The 22,465-nt window shown below is 39.8% G+C and overlaps 1 protein-coding gene across 5 annotated transcripts in view; it reads right to left on the bottom strand.

Moving 5' to 3' along the window:
- The window catches only part of PIK3CA (phosphatidylinositol-4,5-bisphosphate 3-kinase catalytic subunit alpha), a 32,703-nt gene extending 18,753 nt beyond the window's left edge, over nucleotides 1-13,950 (bottom strand). Inside the window, exons 1-6 of one of the 5 annotated variants that reach the window (XM_059479597.1) lie at nucleotides 13,808-13,950; nucleotides 6,475-6,888; nucleotides 4,788-4,997; nucleotides 3,873-4,123; nucleotides 1,736-2,056; nucleotides 816-901 (exon numbers count right to left, since the gene is read on the bottom strand). In XM_059479597.1, coding sequence (XP_059335580.1) covers nucleotides 816-901; nucleotides 1,736-2,056; nucleotides 3,873-4,123; nucleotides 4,788-4,997; nucleotides 6,475-6,826 — 1,220 coding nt within the window. In that variant the 5' untranslated portion in view covers nucleotides 6,827-6,888; nucleotides 13,808-13,950. Of the gene's footprint in view, nucleotides 1-815; nucleotides 902-1,735; nucleotides 2,057-3,872; nucleotides 4,124-4,787; nucleotides 4,998-6,474; nucleotides 6,889-11,534; nucleotides 11,773-13,237; nucleotides 13,342-13,391; nucleotides 13,529-13,807 lie in introns of those variants that run through there. The other 4 variants (XM_059479596.1, XM_059479594.1, XM_059479598.1 and 1 more) reach the window with 4 other exon arrangements.
- Nucleotides 13,951-22,465: the final 8,515 nt, after the last annotated feature.

Below are 22,465 nucleotides of genomic sequence, written 5' to 3'. Positions count from 1 at the left end.
TTTCTCAATCTATCTGTAGCTACTGAAAGCAATTTTACAAAGAAATAACTGTGAAAGCCCTTCTCTAAGAATAAAGAAAGTGGCAGACAAACTTTAATTCACTTTTCTTATGTGTTCATTTCACATAATACTGATCTATGTGACACATCCATGATTTTAAGGCATAACCATCACCACCTTTCCAAGACTTTATCTCTAAAATAGTTGAAATTATCAGCTCAAGTACAGCAGTATTTGGGGCAACTCAGGAGGAGAGACTATTTTTCACCAACTATATATAATATTAGTCCTTTAATTATAAAACCTAATCATATTAATAAATAATGTACAGATAAAAATAAAAGTTTCAAAAATTATTATTAAAGACATGTAGTCAGAAAATGCAAGGAAAGAACTACTTCTGCACAGATACTTTGCATCTAAGCTTAGCAGATGCTGAAATTTCATACCTCTTCATTAGTTACAGTTATGAGAACAGGTGGCTAAAAGATGTCCCTAATGTTTATACATGCTCATATAAAACTTCTTTTTGCACTTCTAAGTTCAGGTGATTCATTTTTTCCAGGTAATATTCATGGTTTGTCAAACATCCTGAAAATATATTCTATACTGCACTATTATGTGCAAGACAAAATGCTTGTGTTTGAATTAAATTAATTCTATTTATACATATATAGGGTTATGTAATATATTTTTATAAAACCTTAGGTAAAGCATTCCCAGTAAGGAGCTCTACCTGAGTAATGGTTAAGTGGAGCCTTTACTCCTTCAATGCTATCATTTATGATGCCCTGAAAGTCAGGTATTCATCTTACCTGGGATTAGAACAAGGTACCCTCTGAGTATTCACATTGTCACACAAAGGTTCCCCTCCATGGTAGATACCTGTCCTAACATAGATCTGAAAACAACATCCATATTAGTCTTTGAAATGTTACTGTAAACAAATGAAAACAAATGTTTTCATTGCAGTCAACACATACCATGATTACAACACATTATCCTTTCTTTTTCAGTAACAAAACAAAAACAAAACCAAAATTGAAAACCAAACTGCTCCACCAGTCCCCAAATTAATTCATGCTCTGTTGGGTGTACAGCACAATTTATAAGCATATCCTTCTAGAAAAAGTGTTTGGTCTTTCTCCTCATTAATTGCAAAACTAGGTCCTAAAAAATACAGTAACAAAGTTGAAATCAACACTAAAAAAACACCCCTTGAATTTACTCTCCATTCTTCCTGTGCCAAGGTGTCGTGAAAGGAATTCCGAGGAAAGAGAGTCAGGGTAGTAGATGTCTTCAGTGGAATTGAACACTACACCTTCTTTTTGTCATCTTTAACTCCACACCTTTATTTCCATAAACAAAGACAGCATGCCCTCATCAAAAGCACTCTCAGTTACTGTAATACATTTTTAAACAATTACTTAGAAGACAGATTTCTTTTTCTATCCATTACCATCTCTGCTGGAGTGCTACACAAACTGACTCCTGCTCCTACCAGGCAGAATATTTAGTTAGTTATCACATCTCACATTTTTTAAGCAGTATAGAAAAGTTCCAGATGCTAAAACATGGGTGTGTTCTTTAGAATTAAATAATTCAATTTGAGTAAAAGAGTGGTGTAATTTTCTAACATGTTATATAAGAATTTTTTCCAATGCCAAAACAAAACACTCAGGAGGGACTCAGGAGGGAAACCACAGCTGCTGCAAAGGCATGAGTGATGCCATACCTTGTCTATGTCTCTGATGTTCACATTTACATAGGTAGCACAGAGGATCCTTATTCTGAGGGCGCTGTTGATGGTCCAGAGGGATTTGGTGGTGGCCTCGCCGTTCATGTAGGGCGTGGCGGTGGAGATGCGGCGCGAGTAGGAGGGCATGGTGAAGGTGTCCAGGGGCAGCTGCGTGTACAGGCTCTCCTTGGCCATCAGCATCAGGTTGGGCATGCGGCCAAGCATGATGCAGCTCCTTATGTACTGCAAGGAAACAACCAAAGGGTGCCACCACGTTTTCTGAAAAATCCTCTTTGCCCAGGGTTTTCTCTTGGGAAGCTGAGAAGCCTCAGAGAGGAACGAAAACAATAACTGTCTGATTGTGCTCCTGTGTTTGCTGCTTTGGAATGTGGCTTGGGCATTGTTTACCAACAGGTGAATGTTTGATTGGCTCCATGTGAATTGCTTTTAATTAATGACCAATCCCAGCCAGCTGTATTGGACTCTCTGAGTCAGTCATAGGTTTTTATTATCATTCTTGCTAAGCCTTCTGGTGTATCCCTTCTCTTTCTTTAGTATAGTTTTAGTACAGCATCATATCATATCATATCATATCATATCATATCATATCATATCATATCAGCCTTCTGATGGAGTCAAATTCTCATCTCTCACCTCATCCTGGGGACCCTCACGAACACCACAAAAATGCGGTGTCTTTTCAAAGCCTACACTCTTGGTAACGGAAACCTACAAAAAAATACTTGGGGAGGCAGGAAAGTGAAAGAGCTTATGGTGTCCTGCATGTATACCCTGTACAGTGACAGCAGATACAGCATCCAGAAGTTTGGACACTTTGTTGGGTAGGGTCACACTGCCACACCTCATGGCTCTGAGATTGAACATCTATAGCAATGGAAGGCTGAACTGGAGAGAGAGATGGGGGCTGAAAAAAACACCAGCCAGGTTTCTTGTAGAGCTCCCCAGCACAGCACAGCACAGATGGATCTGAGCTGCTCCTGGAAGCAACTGAGCTGTTCAGGAACAGCAGGGGCTGTACCAGCCTGCAGTGCAGCACAGGTGCCTGACAGTGCCAGTCCCAGGCAGGGAGCACAAGGTAAGCAGCAGACAGGCTCATTTTTGGCTCAGGTGTGCTCATTACCTTAGGCTCAGCACTGATCCTGACACACTTCACCTCTCCATTCAGGTCTGAATGCTGAGAGCACTTAGTCTGGCAACAGCACCACAAAACACAGTGTGTTAGGACAGGTCCAGCCTGGAGTTAATGAGCAGGCTCTGCTGGGGCACAGCAAAGGCAGAGCAGATGCTTCTGAAGAAACCACGCTAGATCAAATAGGTCTGGTGTTTGATCTTCAGATGACTCTGCAAAATTATTCATGTAGCCTGCACTTGTTCCCCAGCTCCCAGAGTACAGAGATGCTTTTCCCATTATTCAGGATACCCCACCCCTCCTTCTCTCCCCCACTGCTCTGAAGATCAGATTGTCAACCTTTTAGCTGAAGGAATGGGAGCAGTTTATTACAATACATTCCTCCAAGAGGAAGCAGCAGCAGCTGCTCAGATGCTCCTCTGCCCCATGTTCTCTCACACTCCCTGCCCTAACAAACCCAGGCAGTGAAGGACAGACAGAAGGAAGACTCAGCAATGATTTTTGTAGTGCTGGATGTCTACATTTTTTATCTTATTAAAGTAATGATAAAGCTGTAGCAGGAAAAGAGTTTGCTCTTTTACCACCCCTTTAGGACAGGATTTAAAGTAGTAATGGTTGTTTCATAACTTACAATCTGATCAAATTTCCTGTTTTATTACATCAGCACCATTCAAATACAGCTAATCTCTTGCCATTAAAAATCTAGGATATTTCTGAAAGTACCTACCTTTGATTTAACACTAACATTAGAGGAAAACATTCAAAGAAGAAAAATTATATGAGTGATACAAATTCTAATTAAAACTACCTTTTCTCCCCCCTCCCCCTTCTGAAACACATGGATTAGCCAATTTGTGACACACTGTCACTTCCTATGTTTTGGATTAATTTAATGAAAAAGCCAGACCTAATACTGATCATTTTTTTCCCCACAAATTTGGATTATTTTGGTGTAGTTCAAAAGAAATCCTTTATGTTACTCACCTTATACTGGCTCAGTGGACATTTTTCTAGCAAGTATTCATCACAGCCACAGACTTTTAAAATATATTTGCCCTGGTACTCCAAGACACAAAGTTTCAGTTGTTCAGATGACAGCAACATACTTCGAGTTTTCTTCCTAATGGCTTCAGCAATAACTTGCTCAGGCACACAGTCATGATTGATTTTTAAGGTGTATTTCTGCTTATCATTGTTTGGTGAGACTATTACCCAAATCACCACTATAATTTGCCCTGGAATAAATATAAAATAATGTCAGGCCTACAATTTTCAATGCAGTTTCCAAAGAAAAAGCACAAACCCAAAATAACCCCCAAACCAAACAACTCCCATGCCTCCCCAAAACAAAGATTTGCTTTTAGTATTAAAAGAAGATGTAAACAAGATTCATTGCCCAAACTTAGAGAGGGTTTATAATTTCTGCAAGGAACTAGATGCATTAAGTTTATTTTTGACTCTAGTGGAAATTCAAACTTTTAGCCAGCCCTGAGGTTAAGAATATTTTTATTAACTACTGACTATTTAGCCTTCAAGAAAACAGCAGTAACTCTTTCATATTGGAGGACTGCAAAATAACTCAGTGATTCAGCATCATTTAATTCCAGATAGTTGAATGCCATAGACAACTGCAAAGCCAACAAGCTGTTCCCACCCACTAAAAAAAGTCACCTCTATTTACTGAGTTTTATGTCAAGATTCAGTTGGAATAGCACAATTTTAAATATCCTTTTGAATGTAGAGTCCACCAAGAAGATTATTCTGAACAGCTGAAGGTGTAAGATATTGCTGGAGTGTACTAAATACAGCACATAAAACAGTGATCAAGTCAACAGCTGTACTCTTTTGATTTCAAACACTGAAAATACATCATGTTTCTGCTGTAAACATTGCCCTTACCTTTGTCTAGCTTGTTGTAGATGTGTTTGGGGAGCTCAGCTGAGGACTCTACGTTGGGAGGGTAGACATAGAGTGCTCTGCTGTGCGGGGCGTTGGCGTCGCGCAGGTCCACGGCCTCCTTGCACACGTTCAGAATGTTCCTTCTGAAGTCTTGTACTTCTGGATCCTTGACCATGTCAAACTCACAGACAGGCATGCCAATAGCAAAACCTACAGCATTGGAGCACCATGGGGATATCAGTGTAACTGACAGGCAGAGCTAAAAATGTCTTCAATCAGTCACAAAAAAGCCAACATAAAGCAAAACACAGCCTAAACTATGTGCCAGTTTCTACATGCATAGGTAATTGTTTTATATCATTCAAGAACTACACAGTTCTAAAGTTCAGTGCACTCAGCAGACACAGAAAAGGTTAGAAAACAGGTGTACATTCCCTGAAGATCCTGGAAGCCTTAAATCACTGCTCTCACAACCAACATTCCTCCTGGAGGAAAAGGACCAGGACTCAACTTCCTTTGAAGTCAGCACAGAGTTTCCTAAGGGGACCAGAGGGGCTGTGAAATTTGATTTTTTCTCAAACCCTGGCAGGATTATTGGTAGCTATTAGGACCATAATCAACTTTGCTTACAATGGAATGACAGCTATTAATTTTTTTTTTTAATGACCTACATTATTCAAGAACTGCAATGAACACTCCAAGAGACACTGAACTTAAGCTCTTTGACACAGATCCATATAATAACAGTGCATTTCTTTCAGGTCCTTCAGATGTAATTCCATTTACTTTAATGGGATTACTTGGATAAATCATCACTTATGCATGAGTGTTCAAATGGAAACTTTCAATTGCTGTGTTGCATGGTTACCTAACCACTGCTCTCCCCAAGTCCTGAACACATTGAGCTTTACAAAACAGAAGCAATTTACTTATTATGCATTCGTCACAATTAAATCATTTAACAATTAGCAGTACCTCAGAACAAGTATTTCCAGTTGACAAGCCTCTGCCACTGCAGTACCCATTTGTTAGCAATGAAACAGGAGTGGGTATGTTTGTACTGCCTCAATTTAATTCTTAACCAAGATGTTGGAATAAATGCCAGATTCCCTGTGCTTCCACAATGGACCATGGAAAATCATAAGCTACTCTAGAGATGACTCAAAATATCAATTTGTCTCACCTTCACATCTCCAACCTCAGGTGGTTTTTACCTCCTCTCCCTATGGCCTTTTGTCAGAAGGGGGAAGAAGAAATGTGAAAAAACCTAATTTCTGAAATTTGACTTTCTAAGCAAGCTAGAGCAGTATTAGAGTCTGTGTCCACAAATCTAGAATGTTAAATCTAGAATGTACAATTCTGTAAACTCCAAACTAGATTATAACTGAATTCCCAAATAACAGGACAGGCATTGCTCTGTAATAATATGAAATCCTGCAAATAGAAGATGAGATAAAAGATACCCTCTAACCTACAGGCAACTACAAATATGCTTTACAAAGCCAAGGTGAATGAAACAGATCAGAAAACAGGAGTTTACCTCACTGATTATAAATATTGGCTTTACTATGATCAGCATCTTTGGACATTTGATGCAACAACTGGCAGGTATGAAATGTGACAGATATGACCCATTTTGAAGAGGACAATCAGTTAAACAATGTTTTAAAAAAAAAGATAATCTCACCTATTTCTCTATTAAGAATCTTTTCTTCTCTGTTACCCACTGGTTCAATAACTTTCAGGAAAGGCTGAAACAGTCGCAGGTCACAAAGTCTCCGCGTTTCATCGAAAAACTCTTCTCTCTCTGCTTCCTGTGTAACACTTACAAAAATGTAAGAAGATTCATCTTGAAGGAGCTGATAGAGAGGGTACTTCCTTGCTTCTTTAAAGAGTTCATGTTTAATAGTCAGTAAGGTGGCCTCACGGAGGCATTCTAGAGTCACTATCATTCCGTTTGGGAGGAGACATTCCACCAGGATCCTGGGGGGCATCAAGTGGATGCCCCATAGTTCACCGGATGAGGGCCGTGGAGGCATTTTTAAATCTTGGGGTAACTTTGTACTTCAAGCTCTTCAAGCAGTGATTTGTACGTGTAGACCTGAGTGAAAATCGGAAATTCAAATGTCAACATTTAAAATACAAACATCACCCAGAATCTCAGATAAAACGTCACTTAATAATTATTGATGAATATTCAGGGCTGTATTTTACATTCATAAAAAAGACTTGATAAAAATAAGCCTAAGAACTTTTATCTGAATCTAAATACATACTTGAACAAAACAGCTAACAGAATCAAGCTAGTTTGGAAAAATGCCAATATACATATAATCTTAAGAATAGAGTTTTTTTAAAATCTGAACTTTTAATTCATTAATAAAACATTTCAATAGCGGAGGGATGAAAATACCTAATACTCAAATTATTACAGAAATTTTTAACCAGATCTCAAGCCAAGTTTTAATTTGCAAAGTGAAGCATTAATTATAATTTGGATGATACAAACCATCAGCTCTTTTAAGTTTAGCTAAACCAAGGCTTCCACATTTAAAAATGTTTTTTTCTCATCTCCAACCTCTAAATATTCAAAGAACACTTATATTATAGTTATAAATATTTATTAAAAGCTCTAAACTTGATTTTAAGAATTCATGTATACACAAGTTTTGGCCATAGCTGTTTCAGATCAGTATAAGCTACTTACACCAACAACAAACCCTTTTTTCCATTAGTGAGACAGAAGAATTGAGCCCCACTAACACTTTGTAGTTGGGCTTGTTTTATTTAGTGCCAATGCCCCGTTCCAGTTCCCTCTGGCAGCTGCATGAATGTCCCTGCCAAGCCAAAGGAAAGGAGGGGAACACGTGTGTGACCCTCTATCTGTGCTGCTCTGGCCATCACAGAGCAGAGGAAATGAGTATGAGAAAGAGAGAAAATGAGAATGGGGCAGAGCATGACAAAACCAGAGTCTGGACAGAGCAGAGATGTTTTATAGCCCAGTGGGTGAGGGGAGATGCCAAAAAGAGAGCAGAACTACCCAGCAGGCACACAGTGACACTTCACCAATAAACACTCCTAATCCCTACCTATTTTTAATTTCCTTAACCAGAGGCATATTTGTGTATTTGCAAAAGAAATCCAGTTTGTTCAGAATGTTTTCACATACAAATTGTTGGCATCCAGTGACAAGACTGAAGAACACTTCATGTTAAAAAATATCTGGTCTTCTTTACTGGAATCCTGATATTTTCACACAGTATTCTAGACTTTTCTGAAATGAAACAGAGGTGCTTATCTGTGCATTCACTGCTCTTAATTTTGGATAGATCCATCACAGAATCACAGAATGTTAAGGGTTGGAAGGGCATCTCATTCCAACTCCCCTGCCATGGGCAGGGACATTTCCACTGTTCCAGGTTGCTCCAAGCCCTGTCCAAGCTGACCTTGGACAATTCCAGGGATGGGGCAGCCACAGCTGCTCTGGGCACCCTGTGCCAGGGTCTCACCACCCTCACAGTCAACACTAACATTTACCCAGCCTAAATTCACCCTCATTCAGTTTGTACCCATTACTCCTTGTCTTATCACCACAGTCACAAACCCTCTTAGGACTGCCCCTGTATCTCAGTTTTCTTAAGAACAGAAAGGAAGAGAAACCCACAAGCCAACAGCTTCACATGTCTTCTGGTGGATCAGCTTCCTGAAAGCTCTCACTGTGGAGAAGCAATGGTTGCAATACTTGCCCTTTGCTCAGCAAATTTTAAAAATATGTATTTATATAAAAATATATTTATGTATATATTAATTAAATTATGTACATATAAAATTCACATATAACATTTTATATATAAAGAAAAAGTGATCCTCCCTGCTGCATTAACATTTCTTTTCTAAAAAGTTTTCTTCCAAGTACATCCAGTACCTGCTTTTGCAGTTCTTACAAAGAAACATCAGAATGAAAATGATGTTTTCCCAATTCCACTGCTTCCTAAGCAACTCTGAGTAGCAATAGGGCTGTCTTTTTTAATCCTTCCTTTGTAGATGCAGTTTGGGCTTTTAAAAATATCCACCAAAGTATTGAAGTGCCACTGCAGATTTAGAAAAATGCTTTTCCAGTACCACCCCATGCATATTTAGAAACGCTTTGCAACTGACTTCTTTTTAAGAAAGAGCTTAAAGAAGCTTCTTTATTTCCCCCATCACTGTGGCAGCCTCAGCGAGCGGATGCTGAAATGGAAAGCTCCCAGCACACACAGTGTATTTACAGAGCCACAATTGGGAAGCTTACCAATTCCAAAACACTACCAGTGAACCCAAATAACACCATTCAGAGTAACTCAGAGGGTTCCAAACCACTGATAGCTATCCTCAGCTCCCAGATAAAATGAAATACACAAGTTAAATGGCATCTTTTTGATCAGGCAAAGCATGAACAAGGTTCCCTTTCCATATCACTGAATCACATGCCTATTTACATTTCTTAAGTGCAAACACAGGCAGAAGCACATCGCTGTTATGGCACAAAGCAGCACAAAGCCCCCAAACAAACCAGAACATGCAGTCATATGAGCTTTCCTGTCCACACACACACAATGATAGTACAGATGGACGCAATCAAATTAAATATTCACAACACAGACTCAGCTTGCACCAGCAGCCTTTTAATTTCAGTCCCACCATCCTGCTGAGGCTCTTCTGAACCATGAGAGGCCATTTTCACCCAGCCCAAGGTGTGTGTTCTCACCCCTCACCCTGCTGGCACTGGGGCTCCCTGAGCCAACTGGTTACGGGTCAGATGGATGGCAGAGGCAGAGAACAACTCACTTTCCCTTTCTTGTGCTGCCTTCTGTTGCTTTAGCTCCCTCCTGAGATCCCTGTGGAGTCAGCCTAATGCAGGTCTGCACTGTGGGGCTGCCTGACTGCAGCAGGGCTGGGCAAGAGCAGCTGCAAGGATGGTGCCTCCTGCCACTGCAAGTTTTCCTCCCTCCCTCCCTCCCTCCCAGCAACAAAGAAACAGAGGCAGGAGTGGGGGACACACAAACATCAAAAATGTAAATCCTTTTAGCCAAGCATCTCTTCAAAATAAACATCAGCATTGGCTTCCTTAAAGAATTCAAACCTTAAATGACAACTCAATACCTTTTCTTTAAAAACTTGCAAATGGTCCAAATGTGACATCCCAAAATCTACAATTTTTACAGCAACTGCACCAAGACAGCAGCTTTTGTTTCAAGCTGGGATACAGGCATGTGCTGGAATGGTGCATGCAGGCACTGTGTGCACATTCATTCCACTTGCACATGTAAGCACGCCTCCAGGGTTTGGATTTGGAAAGCAAGAATGTAAACAGAAACAGTTTTCAAGTACAGCTGGCAGCTTGTGTTTCTGTGTACACTTTAAAATCTGGAAGGCTGCCTGGAATAAATAGAATCAATTATGTTCTTCGACAGTAAAAGGACTGTAATTTTAAGGGAATTCTAGAGAGATGGTATTTAAATCAAACTTCAAGTGAACACTGCATCACACCTGCAATCCCTGACCTTCCTAAAGCATCTTAAACATTTTTCTCCTGCCAAAAGCTTTGGGACATCTGGACCAGCACAAAACAATCTCTAGTGAGATTACATTCAAAAGGAATAAACATACATGAGGGAAGACAGCAGGGAGATAAACATGCCTTCCATAATACTTGCTTCCAGATACACTTAGCATATGAATGCTAATTTATATAGCCTATGAATGCTATTTATATGAATGCTAATTTGTATAGCCTATTTTCCTATAGGTTACACAAATAATATAATCTGATATAGATGGTATAGTTCCTTATTAAGAATATGATATTCCAAGATTAGAAAATTTGCTTTCAGTAAACTGTGACAGTTTTATCGCCTCACAGACACGCTCTGGGTGACAGGGGGGCAATCTAGGGGAAAAATATTATTGTTCAGTTTAGCAGACATAGCCTGTCATCAGTACAAGTACCTACAGTTACTTTTGAGGCTCTGCAAGTTCTTCCTTCTCTAAAGTACCAACAAGCAAGAACTGTACCAAGCACACAAGGGAGCATGAAGTGCACTGTGCAGTAATATTGTACTGAAGCATAAAGGATGGGATGCTCATGCAAAGAGGTGCACACATCCCAGGGACTGAGCACTGAACACTCTGCACTGCTCTACACACCAGGCAGTGTTTCAAAACCCATTCGAAGGACAGACTGAACACTCGATACAATTTTATCAGCCCACGGTAGAAATTGAATGAGTCATTCAGCAAACTGTTACACTTTAATTGAAGTCCATTAGTTTCCCCAGTCACAAGACAAATCCCATTACGCTGTTTGTACAGACAGGATGTAGCAATGTTTTAGAATATTTTGTGGCATCTTTGGTCTCAGGGAGCTGCTCTTTAGGATCTGAGTCTGGATTTGATTTCTTTTCCAGGCAGAAGTTTCCTTTAGACTCCTAGCATTGCCTTCTATTCATTTAACAGTCCAACAATTTATGATCCTGATTTACTGTGCCCTCATCTGTAGGTTAAATGATTTTCCTGATTCTGTCTCACACTGACAGAAGTATCAATTACAGATATGACCCCAAATAAGCTTTTATAAAGAATTGTGGAATCCCCAAAACAGAAGCTGTGAATTTTTACAAATAAAAGAGTTCCTGGAACAAGAACAACACTTTTCAAAATGCAAGGGACATTTCAACCTTTCTAAATGCTAAAATGTTTCATTCTCACCATCAGACAGGTCAGGCACTCTAGAACATGAAGAGAACTGGAGAGAGCTGTCTGTGTAATTTTGCTGCTGTCCAAACCTGCTGTGTGGTGACAGTAAGACTGCCCCAGACTAGGTATTTTCAGTACTGTCCTTTTGTTCTTGCTGGTTGCCAAGCTGGCACTTTTCCAGAACCCAGGAAGATGAGTACAAAGATGTCTGAAAGTGTCCCCCATGAAAACATGATTATCCCCAGATTTAACTGGTGAAACCACTGCTTTGTTGAGGACAGAAAGCAGCAGGCTGTGGCATTGCAGGCGTGGCTGATTCATACGTACTGCTGTCATCCCTGCTTCCCAGAAAACGTGCAGATACCAGGAACTCCTTATCTGATCACAAACAGCAGCCCAGGGGAAGCAAACAGGAGGATTTAACACTGTCAAAAACACCTCAGCATTCAGTTTCCCTCTGAAACAGACAAGTATTTCCAAACACTACCAATTTTATTTGTAGTTACTTCAAAACCAGTGCTGAGTATATGTGCCTTATTCTAGACTGAGCTAAAGACCCCTAAAATTATTGGCAACATCTATAGAATAATAGTACTGCTGAAATATTGGGTCTTTTTTCCTGTGAATGCAAAAGCTCACTAGAAATTAGTGAAAAGCAATTTCAGTTTAGTTAGATATGAGAATATGGGGTGGCTACATTTCAGAACTGTTCTCTATAAAGTTATCTTCCATCCAGATTTTTTTTCAGAATGCAATATTTTCCTAGTGACTCCCAGATACTATGAATAAAATTAATGGTGAGGTCATCCTGAAAAAAAGAAGAACCCACTACAAAGTATTTCCCAAGAGGAACTATGTGTGCTATGTTGCTGCAGGATCAAACAGCTGAAACAAATCCAAGATGATCAGTTTGAAAAGATTTACTATTGCTGGAGTATTTTTTTCCTCTCCAAGTGAACCAAAAGACCTTTGTGAATTCTTATTCTGAAATCCTTGCTTGCCCTCCCCCCTGCATGCAGGCACAGTGTTTATAGCTTCCCTCACTGTCTGGGAGCCATGAAAACAGGATCACGAGAAAGAAGCATTTGCAAGTTGCTGGTGACCTCCAGAACTCCCACTAGGACTGTGCCTTCTCCCTAGGGATCCCATGACATACCAAAGGCAGAATATCTGTCCTAGAACATTTTCTTCCAGCTAAAGGCAGAACTTTTTCTCTTTTTTAAACAAAGAAAAGCCTGGAATTAAATTTTCCTTTTTAGTCCAAAATCATTCAGTAATTCCACCCCTAGCTCCACCTCAAAAGACAAGATTTTGTTATTTATAGGAGTCATAAAGCATAACAAAGAATTAGAAAAGCAACATATCATCTATTTGCACTTCACATATCTGCTTACTCATTATTTCAGCAATTAGCTTGGCTTGCTGTGGAGCAGGATGAGAATTATCTTTCCACCTGGCTCTGTGCTGCTCCTCCACATCAGGCTGTGAGTGCTGAAGGTCAGTGAGCAGCACCCAAATTCTTTCAAGCTGTTTAAATCAAAAGCTTTTAAGTTTGCCAACAAAATCAGAGCAAGATGCCATTTTATACCCATAGAAATAAGGTTTTCCTTTCATTACATATTTTTGTTTAATACTGCATTTCATATGGCTGAAAAACATTGTTTCATGTGAACATCAGGAAGAACACAAAGCCAAAGCACACCACAAAAGCTTACTCTGCTTCTTGCTGCAAATATTAATGGTTTCAATGTCAGCCTTCATGTGTAGTTCTGCTTTTGGAAATTAGTGCCAGACGATGTAAACAAAAGCTTAATGAAACCAGGTTTGAAAAGTAACAAATGCTGGTTATCCAACTAAAAAAAATTCCACCTTAAATAATGCTGTTTACTTTTCTTTCCGTGTTTCTTCCCATCCTCCCGCCTTCCTGGGATATTTGGAATGCAGACAGTAAACAGGATCTTTAAAAACAGGAAGTGCTGGCACACAGACAAGGAACCAGAGCAGAGTTAATCCAGGTGTTCTGTGCTCCAGTCTGGTCTGAACCCCCACCCAGCACCAGCAGCTGTGTACCAGACCTGTAACTCCCATCCAGGGCCTTTCCCAGTGTTGTTCTCCCCAGATTTGTCACCTTGGCTTTAAGAAGTCACTGCTGCAGCACCATGAACTTCCACTTGCACTGAGGAAGAGGAAAGATTTCCTCTCCCTACTGTCCCTACCCAGAAAGGCAGGGGAAGAACTGCAGTAAAACCCCAGAGGTACTGCAGACCTCACACAGTTACACTTACCTCTCTAACACAAGCAACGGTGTCAGGAGTGTTCAATTATTAATCTACATTCATCTTTACACAGAACAGTCACCCTGTGAGCCCTTTCTTTGCTAAGAAGCAGCTGAAAAAGACATCAGGCTCAGACTGACAGTATCTTGTTTACTTCCCATGTAACATTTCTTAGGATGCAGTCTGGCAGCAACTGTAAATTGAGATAAAGTGTTTCTGCTGTACTAAGTTACTCCAGACCCTGAATGTGTAAAACCAGAAAAGCTTTTGCAGTAGCAGTGGATAGCACCATTCTTGCATCTTCACAGATTTTTAATAGCAAGCCTAGAACACTGAACTGGAAACAGAAGTTTCAGTTCTGTAATCCAAATATAAATTAGCCCTCCATTTATTCTATCTTTACAGACTTCTGCAGCCAAATAGTACTTAACAGGAGCATGGGTTTAGTCTGCACGGACTCACTGAATTCAGTTAGCAGAAATCATTATCTTTTATTTACTGGCAAACAGAGGATAGCATGCAACTTCATTTTTGTCAGAGGATTTGTAAGAAACCACATGCCTCAGCAAGAGCTATGGAAGTAGGTTGTTTTATTTTTCTCTTTGTTTGAACTCCTCAAGTGAAAAACGAAAACAATGCTTTCTCCACTGAGCTACTCCTTAGCTCCCTTTTCAAAACCATTTGTTGAGTGAAGGAAGTTTGTAGCAGAGCTAACACAAAGGCACAGCCCCTGTAATGAAAAACTCAATTCTGCAGCTAAAGACACTTGTCCTATAAACAGCTGAAACTCACACAGTTCTTAGCAGGTTATCCTCTAAAAGACACACGGAATAAGACAGCAGCAGACAAATCCCGTTCTGTGCAAACCCTGCCCTGTGGAAGCTGTTGTCTACTTCCACACAAGCTACAATCACAAGAGGAAAATACCACAGCTTTTCACACCAGGGTCAGTCACAAATGAAGTCCTGCTCCCTGTCACTTGTTTGTGATACAGTCAATGGTGATTAACGAAATATTTATTTGGCAGTAGATGATAACCCTGCTGAGAAGTAAACAGCAACAGTTTTCCATAAAATATTTTAGACGGATCACGATTGTCCTGCTTACTCCCCACACTGAGGGGATAATATTCATCTGTAAAGAATCTGGCAACATTAATTGCCCTCATCAGGCTTCACCTCCCAAAAGGTCACAGATCACATTGGTGTATTGCACCTAAGCACATAGGAAAACTGGGCCTTCTATGAGAAACAACGCTGCAAGACTAAATTCCCGATTTTGTAAACTTACCTGACTGCTTCGTGTAAGTTACAAAGAAACAAAGATCCTCTGAAACCTCAAGGAGTGTTTATTCTCATTGTAGCTGTTGACCCTGGTTGAACAGCACTTTTCTCTGCATTTACAGGTTGGACACCACAGCTGTGATGCTCAAGACATCAATACATTTGCATTTGTGTTCAACGGGTGCAAACAAACAGGATCCACTGTGACTGTGTCTCACTAGGCCCTGCATGCTCCAGCCTGAAGCACAAAAGCAGCTCTGGCAAAGTGGGACATGGTTCTTTACCACCCTTAACCAAATGGGTATCACTCCTGTATGTGACTGTGAGAAGCATCTGTTATGATTTGATGGTAAAGTTCCGTGCACCAGTTAGGCTGCAAATAAGATCAAATGCTTGTTCAACAATCAACATTATTCTGCCACATGAAGTGTATAAGGAAAAGAGGAGAGAAGGAGTGCAAGCAGGAGAGAGGGAGTCACCACCATGGATCCTGTGGTCTCCCCTTGGTCCTCCAGTGCCCTGGGCTTCTTCACAGAGGGGGCAGAATCCCACCTGGTTCACTCCCAGTCAGTTTTAAACCATCCCTCACTAGCATGAGAAGCTTGAGTGGTTTTTGGCTCCTCATTAGCATGAGAGGTGAGAATAGGCGTGGTTTTCCAGATACTCATTAGCATGAGGCAGAGTGGGAGTGGCTTTTGGCTCCTCATTAGCATAAGAAGTGCGAGTGGGTGTGGTCTCACCATTGGACATATCCAGGTGTTATTTTGGTGGTCATTTAGGGTCTGTTCTGTTGGTCATACAAGGCACACACCCCCCCAAAACCAAGTGTCCTCTTTGAGACCCCACTGCTTGGCTTGTGCAGTTACACACTTGTTCTATAACACACCCCAACAGAGCACTGCTGTGAAAGGCATTGCCTTTGGTCAGAAATGAAACTTCATTTTTGTGGCTCTGGTGTTCCTGCAACAAGTTTCACCACTGAGCAAGCGTTTAAGGCAGATGCTGGAAATGTTATTGCCCCTTTCCTTGCAGCATCTGCTTTGCAAACAAGCACAGTTGTGCAACACAAGCACAGTAAGCATGGGGCTACTGAGATGTGAAGCTGTGTGCTCTTCATCCCTTTTCCCTCTACTTCCAGCTGGAACCCAAATTGTTTCTCTAACAAGGTCAGCACAGCAGCAATTTGTGGTTGATGCATCAGAAAGAAATGGCTACTGTTTGTCTAAATAGATAATGTTTGTAGTGAACATGAACTTCCAAAGAAGTGACACAAGCTCATAGGTATTTAAGCAGTGACTATCAGCCACTGCTGAAGTGGCAGAAGTTTAAGGATTTCCCAGCTTCCCAGTTTAGAAAGTCACTTTCATACCCAGATTAAATGGTTTGAGACTAAGGCACATGCAGCCTACTACTACAATCAGATCTGTGTAAGAAGCATATATTAAATGGAAAGGCCTTCAATCTAAAAAAGCCAAATAGATACTGGTAGTAATCAGTCACTGCTATTGAGAGAGTTTGACACATTTACACACAAAAGGAAATATTTTTTAAATACATGGATGGTTCTTTGGAAACATTTCATTAATGTTTTGGTAGGTGTGTATATGCCAAAAGACTGAAATCAGTTTTCAGCTTGGCGAAGTTTAACCATGCAATAGAACAGAAGACCACAAAAGCTCAAGTGTTTTGGATTTAATTTCCACCCCTTAAAAAAACAGCAATTAGGGAAGTGTATCTATCTTACAAAGCATCTTTTTTGTTGTTTAAATAAATGCCTGCTCACATACCAGGACATCAAGAGACTGGAATCCATAATCATGGTTACACTTCTCATATCACCCTGAAGCTGTTTGTGATACTGCACTATCTGCTGAGGTACAATGAAAAGCCTGGAAAAGAGGTGATGAAAGAGGGAGGACCTGAAGAGCTGGATTACAAAGCACTTTGACAACATATTTAAGAAGAGTTTCCATAGTCAGGAATAGGTTTTGCTATCCTTTTCTTCATGTATAAACTGCCATTTTATTGCTTGTTGGTCTCTGTTTTCATCTTTATCTCTTGGTGGCAGTTTTTGCCATCGCTCCCAAACTGTCAAAACATTCCAAGGTGGAGCTATCTGAGATCAAGGCAGTGCTGCTGAGCAGTGATAACAGCATCAGTGCTTTATCCTCCATTTCACAGCTAGCTGAAGAGGAAGGCAAGTTATTGGAATTTTAGATGTTCAACCTTGGTTGAACATGAGCAAAAGAGTTAATCTCTACCTTCTCAAGTAAAATGTTAAAATCAATTCAAGCTCTTTCTTTTAACTAGCAATCTCTTACCCAAAACTTCATGTAACTGTATAAGTTTATCCTCTCCAATTACAGCATCACAATTTCATTTACTACCATCTTACACTAAAATACAAATGCAATTTATCACAAATCAATATTTGCAAATAACTTGCTAGACTGGCAGTGGAACTCACAGGCACATCCTCAATTGTACATAACAATCAAGACTATTCCAGATGTCTGGAAGAGTCAGATGTTATTACTTAAAAATAGCTCTTAAACACCAGAGGCTTTCTTGGGACAAGTGCTCTTTTACAATACTTAACACTTTAAAATTGAAGATTTCAGAGGTGACAGCATGAAACTACATGAAGATAAAACACAATATATTTATCACTTCCCTCCCACCAGTGGAGACTGCCTTGATAAACTGGTGAGTAGAACTGGTTGTTCAACATCCACAAAGGCAGAAGAGCAATTTTCAGTGTTATTAGTATCACTTCCACTTTTATTATTAGTCACAGCATTTCCTGATTATTCTGTAAAGAGCTGGGAATATAAATAAAAAAATGAAGACTAAGTGTTATGTTTTAGAGTCTAAGCAGTTTAATGACACCACAGGCATATTTTGGAGGATTTGGAATGCTAGTTTTGACTTCTCTTTTCCCAGAGGAAGTCAGATCTATCTAGAAACTTCTTATGTTAGCACTATTCACTTCCATCTTTCAAACCGTGCCTGTAGTCAAGAGCCAAGTTAGGAGTTTTCCAGATTTAATGAAAAGTATCTTAATGGCACAAGCACTGAAGCTGGCTCATAATTAACATTCCTCCCCACAGAAAGTATATTTATTGAATTTTGTCAGAACTGAAACTGAATAGTTTGAGAAAGAAACAATTCCTCCCCACTCTGCCTGCCTGGTAAAGAAGCCTTTACCCCTCTGCTCACTCTCCCTCCTTTGCACTTGCATTTTCAAGCATTCTGTATTTAGTTTGATCTCTGCAAAGACATTGGCAATCTCCTCACTTTTCCAGCAAGTCAAACGTCGAAGCCCCAAGGTACTGGAAATTTTGTTCTATTAGATTCAGATCACAGAACAGGCATGTATTTCTATTTATGGCTGATTAGTCTTAGATGAAATGCTGAATCTTTAATATTTTCCTTTCAGTAATGTTCAAAGTTTCTTGCATTGTGAGGATGTTCAAGAATTTTTTTCTTTGTTGACTGGTGATAGCTAAGAGAAGGAATAAGGTTGCAACAAGGAATAATTTCATTATTCAACAATTTAGTGTCCTCTACAAGGATCCACAGCTAAAGAGATGAAAGATAAGGACACTTTTCCTAAACAACAGTTGTAATTTCACCAGAAAAGCCATGTTTTTGAAAGGAGTGGGACCTAATTTAACAGCAAGAGTTAAAAATCAGGAACAGGGTTGGAACATATTGGGCAAGAGTCATTCATCACCATTAACTGCTAGATTAAGTATTGGCAAAAGACTGACTAAGGAGTATGAGAAAAAAGAAAAGCAGTGAAGTCTTAATGACAGATAAGATTTTTGACATGTTGTACAATCTAGGAGGCAACCATCCAGCTTTCTCTTTTCTGTTGGACAGAAAATAACCCAAGGGATGTTTCTCTGTATTTCTTTCTCCTAGAAAAGGGTCAGAATACACAGATTTACCACAATAAATGTGACTCAGCTGACTCAAAATTTCAGGGAACTTACAGTCAGCCTTAGTCAATTCAATAAATCTTCTGTGTTCAACAAATGTGCTTTGTGGTTCACAACCCTCAAAAACTGCATTTGCAGATGTTTCTTTAACCAGAAGGTGTAGGCAAAACTGCCAAGGTTTTTCTGCATAAAAATCCACAAAGGTTAAGTTAATTACAGCAAATGTGTTAATGAGTAGACAAAACCCCCAAACAACAAACCCCAGTCTCTTTGGGATTTATCTAACCCTCCACTGGTGAGCAATAGGACATGAAACCAGAGAGCACTGAACCTAGAGCTGGGTGTTTGACACAACTGTTTGTTCTTAACTCGACTGAAGCAGCCACTTCTACTGCTGCAAGTCAAGCAAAAGCTGCACCAGAGCTCCATCATTTCTCCTGCTCAACTTGGCAGAGGTAAGCTGCCCTCTTAGAACTTCATCTTCACATTTCTGGAGCTCAGGTCTGTGAGCAGTGTTTTCCAAAGACACACCACAACCATTCCCAGGGAGTTTCCTTAGCAGCCACAATTGACCAAGTGCTTTTATCCCCTGCTTTGCTGGCTTTAAGAACTCTGGACATAGAGAACAGGTGATGATGTCTACTGTCCCTCACATTCCTTTTTTGAAATACACAGGCCTCTTAGCCTGCCTTGCACAAAATCTGTGCCCAGAATTAACTAGAAAAGTACTTTTCCAGAATTCAAGTGTAGACACACCCCATATAAAACAATATATATGCTAAGTACTGCTTAGACTGAGAAGTCAGATCCAGAATTACATAAACTGTACTCAGTCTGCTGCCTTTCTATATGACTACAAGTTAATGTACAGGATTTATAAAAATGCCTCTTTTCCTTTTCTAAACCAGTTAAATTCCCCCTACCCCCCAGCTGGGCTTGGTTTTGTGCTGGATTTTTTGTTTGTTTGTTTGATTGATTGATTGTTTGGATTTTGTTAAAGTTAATACTATACCAGTGCTGCCAGAGCAAAAAAACAACCCAGCAGTTAATACTCAGAGTATTATTTCTGGTTCATTTAGCACTTCATTAACCATTCAAAAATAGATCTGTAGAACAAATTCAGCTGGGAGGAACCTCTGGAGGTTATCTTGACCAACTCCATAATCAAAACAAATCACATACATTTGTTGTCCAATTAAATATAGAGAGAAACAAATCCATTCTCTCCACAGCTCCCATTTGGATTAGGATACTACAAAGAGAAAATTGTAACAGAATTCTTTGCCATGACACATTCAACTTCAAGAGCAAAAGAAAATTCCCATCCAGTTTTAGCATAAATATTTTTGTGGCCTCTTCTAGTCATAGCTACAGACAGGCATCATCCCCTTGGAGCAGCTGGATGTCTGGCTTTGAAAAGGATGAGACAAAACTCCCACAAGCATGGAATGCAAAGCACAAAAGCTGCAAAACCCCCAAACCTTTGCTTACGCTAGAAGTCACATCTGTTGTCCAGTTAGTCAAAGTGCAAACTCTTATCCTTTCCCTCAAAGTTCTCCCCCTCCAACTCCATCACACACACAAAAATGCAGATATGGCCCACTTTTTTCTCAGCGGGGAGGATTTACTAGATCTCACATATTTTTTCAGTAATTACAAACCAGTAAGTAGTAAGACAAAACTTAGTTTTAGAATGGTATTTGAAGACTATCTAGAAAGACAAGGATTATTTTTGTCCAGTTCTAAATAACAAAATCAGTTTCTGCATCAGTATTGAAGTTAAAGTATCTTAGCTCCCCCTCACCCAAACACAACACTCCTTAAATATTCTATTAACTACAGTCTTCGTTAGCATTCATTAATGCACTCAGGTAGGCAAAGCAAAGCTACATGATGCCAGTCTGGAGCTGCTATTATTTCTTGTGTGATTTGGAACTAAAGCATCATCATCCCAATCCCCTCTCTCCCCTAACAATGGCAACAATCTTCCATTTGGAAATGAGTGATACTTGCAAGGGGTTTTTAGGTTATTCCTAACACCCAGAGAATCTGCACCAGAAATCCCAAAGATTGCATAAAGAGCTGATGTTTTAAGTACAAAATATAAAAAAGTTTTTGCAGGGTGCATGTCAGCCTTAGGCTTCTTGTCTAGTCATTTATAGAGAGTTTTAACTCAGAAAGAAATTAAAGTTATGATGATCAAGGCTGTTCCAAGTTGTATCACACATGAGCAAGCCATTAAAAAGCACACCACACACACAAAAACTGAAGATCTGTGGATCAGGAAGCCCATTCCTTATTCCACAACACCTTTTAAAGGTGTGCTTTTCTTCAAATAACTGGAAACCTCTTGTGGGGTTACTCAGTTTGTTTTGTGAGATAGCATGAACTCCTTGCTGGTTGCAGAAATTCATATTCTAAAGCTTTGAACAGCTTTTAAAATAAAAAGTTATGCAGGGAAAAGTGTCCCCCATTTGCTCAGAGAAAGCAGGAATAGCCTGATTATCAGAGAAACAGTTAACTAAGTATTGAACCACTTTATGACTTCCAATAAAGCACAATTGCTTTGTAAACAAATCAGCTACACCCCCTTTCCCAAAGAATACTCCAGAAAGAAAAAAAAAAAAAAAAAAGAAACAAAACTCCCAAAAAAAACCTCTCAGAGCCATCATTCATGCAGTAAATGCAACAACAAACAGAATAAACTTGTCATTGATACAGAATGACAAATTGGAGCAGCCAATTACAACCCTTTGGCATGGATTTGCAGGCTGGGATTCTCCTGTCCTGAAAAAACACTGAGCACTGTCTCCAGGTTGCTAAGAATGGCACCACGTTAACACCCAGGAAATGCAGGGCATCTCACCAGTCAGATTCCAACTGCAGCTCTGGACCCGCTGCATTTACTGTCCTAATGAAAAAGTGGAATATTCCATGGATCCCATAGGAATTGTGTGGTTTCATAAATTCCTCTGTGAACACTATGAGATTGGTTGATGTGTGCTTTCTCTACATTGGCTAAAATGTGCTTCTAAATAAGTAACAACTCTGAAAGTTTTCCAATGCTATTCTTTGAGAATAAAGTTATTTGCGGTGAAGCTTTAAGTTCACATGGGGCTTTATTTTAGAGCAGCTTATCCAGTCAGTTCCTCATAGCAGACACATTATTAAATCCCATCATCCTGCATACTGGAATATTCCCAGGAGCTAACAAAGTTTACACACAAGAAGTGGACTTTGATTATTACATTGCATTATAGAATTGCAGCATGGAAGCAACAAGTATAAGTACACCTCCATAAACTCACTGTGAGATGGAAGAAACTAAAGAATGAGTCAGATCACGATGGGAAAGCTTCTAACTTTATCCAGTGTGATAAATTTGAACACCTGGTATAGCTCAAAGCAGGGATGTGAAGGTACAAATAACTAACAAAACA

Source organism: Ammospiza nelsoni, chromosome 10 (genome assembly GCF_027579445.1).
Source record: "Ammospiza nelsoni isolate bAmmNel1 chromosome 10, bAmmNel1.pri, whole genome shotgun sequence".
NCBI lineage: Eukaryota > Metazoa > Chordata > Aves > Passeriformes > Passerellidae > Ammospiza > Ammospiza nelsoni.
This window is presented reverse-complemented; position numbering and strand designations above follow the sequence as displayed.